This window comes from Elephantulus edwardii, unplaced genomic scaffold (genome assembly GCF_000299155.1).
Source record: "Elephantulus edwardii isolate Elephantulus edwardi_28Jun2011 unplaced genomic scaffold, EleEdw1.0 scaffold00010, whole genome shotgun sequence".
NCBI lineage: Eukaryota > Metazoa > Chordata > Mammalia > Macroscelidea > Macroscelididae > Elephantulus > Elephantulus edwardii.
In genome coordinates, this window is record NW_006399760.1 from 872049 (window position 1) to 873492 (window position 1444).

Below are 1444 nucleotides of genomic sequence, written 5' to 3' on the forward strand. Positions count from 1 at the left end.
AATGGGTAGATTTTTCTTTGTGAATAGCTTGTGATTTAAAGGTAAAAGCAAGTTACTTCTTAATGAATATCAGTAATTAAAATGGCTGTCAGAGGATGTAAAATTCTTATGCTATGTTTTATAGGCACAGGTTACGGGGAGCACGTTGAATGGCAGGAAGGAGAAACTTCAGGCTGAGGAGGGCGATAAAGAAAAATGGGATTTCCTGCAGTTTGCTGAGGCCTGGACTCCAAGTGAAAGTTCTGAAGAGCTCAAGAGTGAAGCTTTGTTCACTCATGTAAGTTTCTGAGACCAATTCAGTTCTTTTCTAATGTCCTGAAACTTTATTGTCTTAAGTAGTAATGGTCAGTAATTTATGCAGTTGAAAAAAAAGATGTCGCCAGGAACTGAGAACCCCTTAGAATCAGAAGAGAATGTTGAGTGAGGCTGCACCACTGACACTTTCCTCCCAACAGCGCCGTATCTCAGTTCTCACTACTCAGCTCTTAGAAAAACAAACTGAATAGACTCCAACCTTCTTAGAAAATAGTATGACCTTGAGAGTCATGAACAGAGCCATCTGTATGACCTTGAGAGTCATGAACAGGACCATCTGTGTGATTTAAGTCATGAAAAGGACCTTCTGTGAGACCTTGAGTGCTGTGAACAGGACCATCTGTATGACCTTGAGAGTTGTGAACAGGACCTTCTGAATGACTTGAGAGCGGTGAAAAGTGTATTTAATTTCCCTCAAGTAGCACAAACCACACCAAAAAAACAACAACAAAAAAAAAATTAGATAATTGACTATATCAAAACCAAAAAAAATTTATTCTGTAAAATAAAACAGAGATAAGTTACAGACTCAGTAAGCGTTTACCAGTGTCCGAAGATATTAAGACTGGAACAAATCAACTCGTAAAACACAGATAAACTAATGGAAAAATAGCCAAAGAATGTGAGCATCAGAGAAGAATTGAATAACTAGGAGTTAAGAAAAAGAAGCTCTGCCTCATGAAAATATGGCATATTGTGAAAGCTCCTTTTCCTCGTAAAATTAGTACGTAATCTGTGACAGAACAGAGTGTATGATGATATGACATTGCTATTTCCAAAACCTCTCAACTAGTGAACTAGGTCAAACTAACACCTTTCTCTTTCATCCAGCACCACAGTAGTGTTCCTCACTTTTCTCAGATTATCTGTACACATAGAAATATTGACATTTTTTTTTATCCACTTGAGAGAACAGTTAAACAGTATCTCATAAAGCTGAGCATGCCATCCAACTGCTTTGTTATTCGAAAATGTGTGTAATAATACATGCATACAGAGCTTTATTGTGTCAGTTCTTAGAATGCCAAAAAATCTTGGAAATAATCAAAATATCTGTCAAGAGGAGAACACATAAATTGACATCATGAGATGCTATCTAACTTGTTAGTCAAATTTGTGTCTTCTAGGT

The 1444-nt window shown here is 36.8% G+C and overlaps 1 protein-coding gene across 1 annotated transcript in view; it reads left to right on the forward strand.

Annotated features, from left to right (window-relative positions):
* The window catches only part of ZRANB3 (zinc finger, RAN-binding domain containing 3), a 185364-nt gene that overhangs the window by 98427 nt on the left and 85493 nt on the right, over window positions 1-1444 (forward strand). Inside the window, exon 9 of the mRNA XM_006880806.1 lies at window positions 125-277. Within this exon, the coding sequence (XP_006880868.1) occupies window positions 125-277 (153 nt within the window). The remainder of the gene's footprint in view (window positions 1-124; window positions 278-1444) is intronic.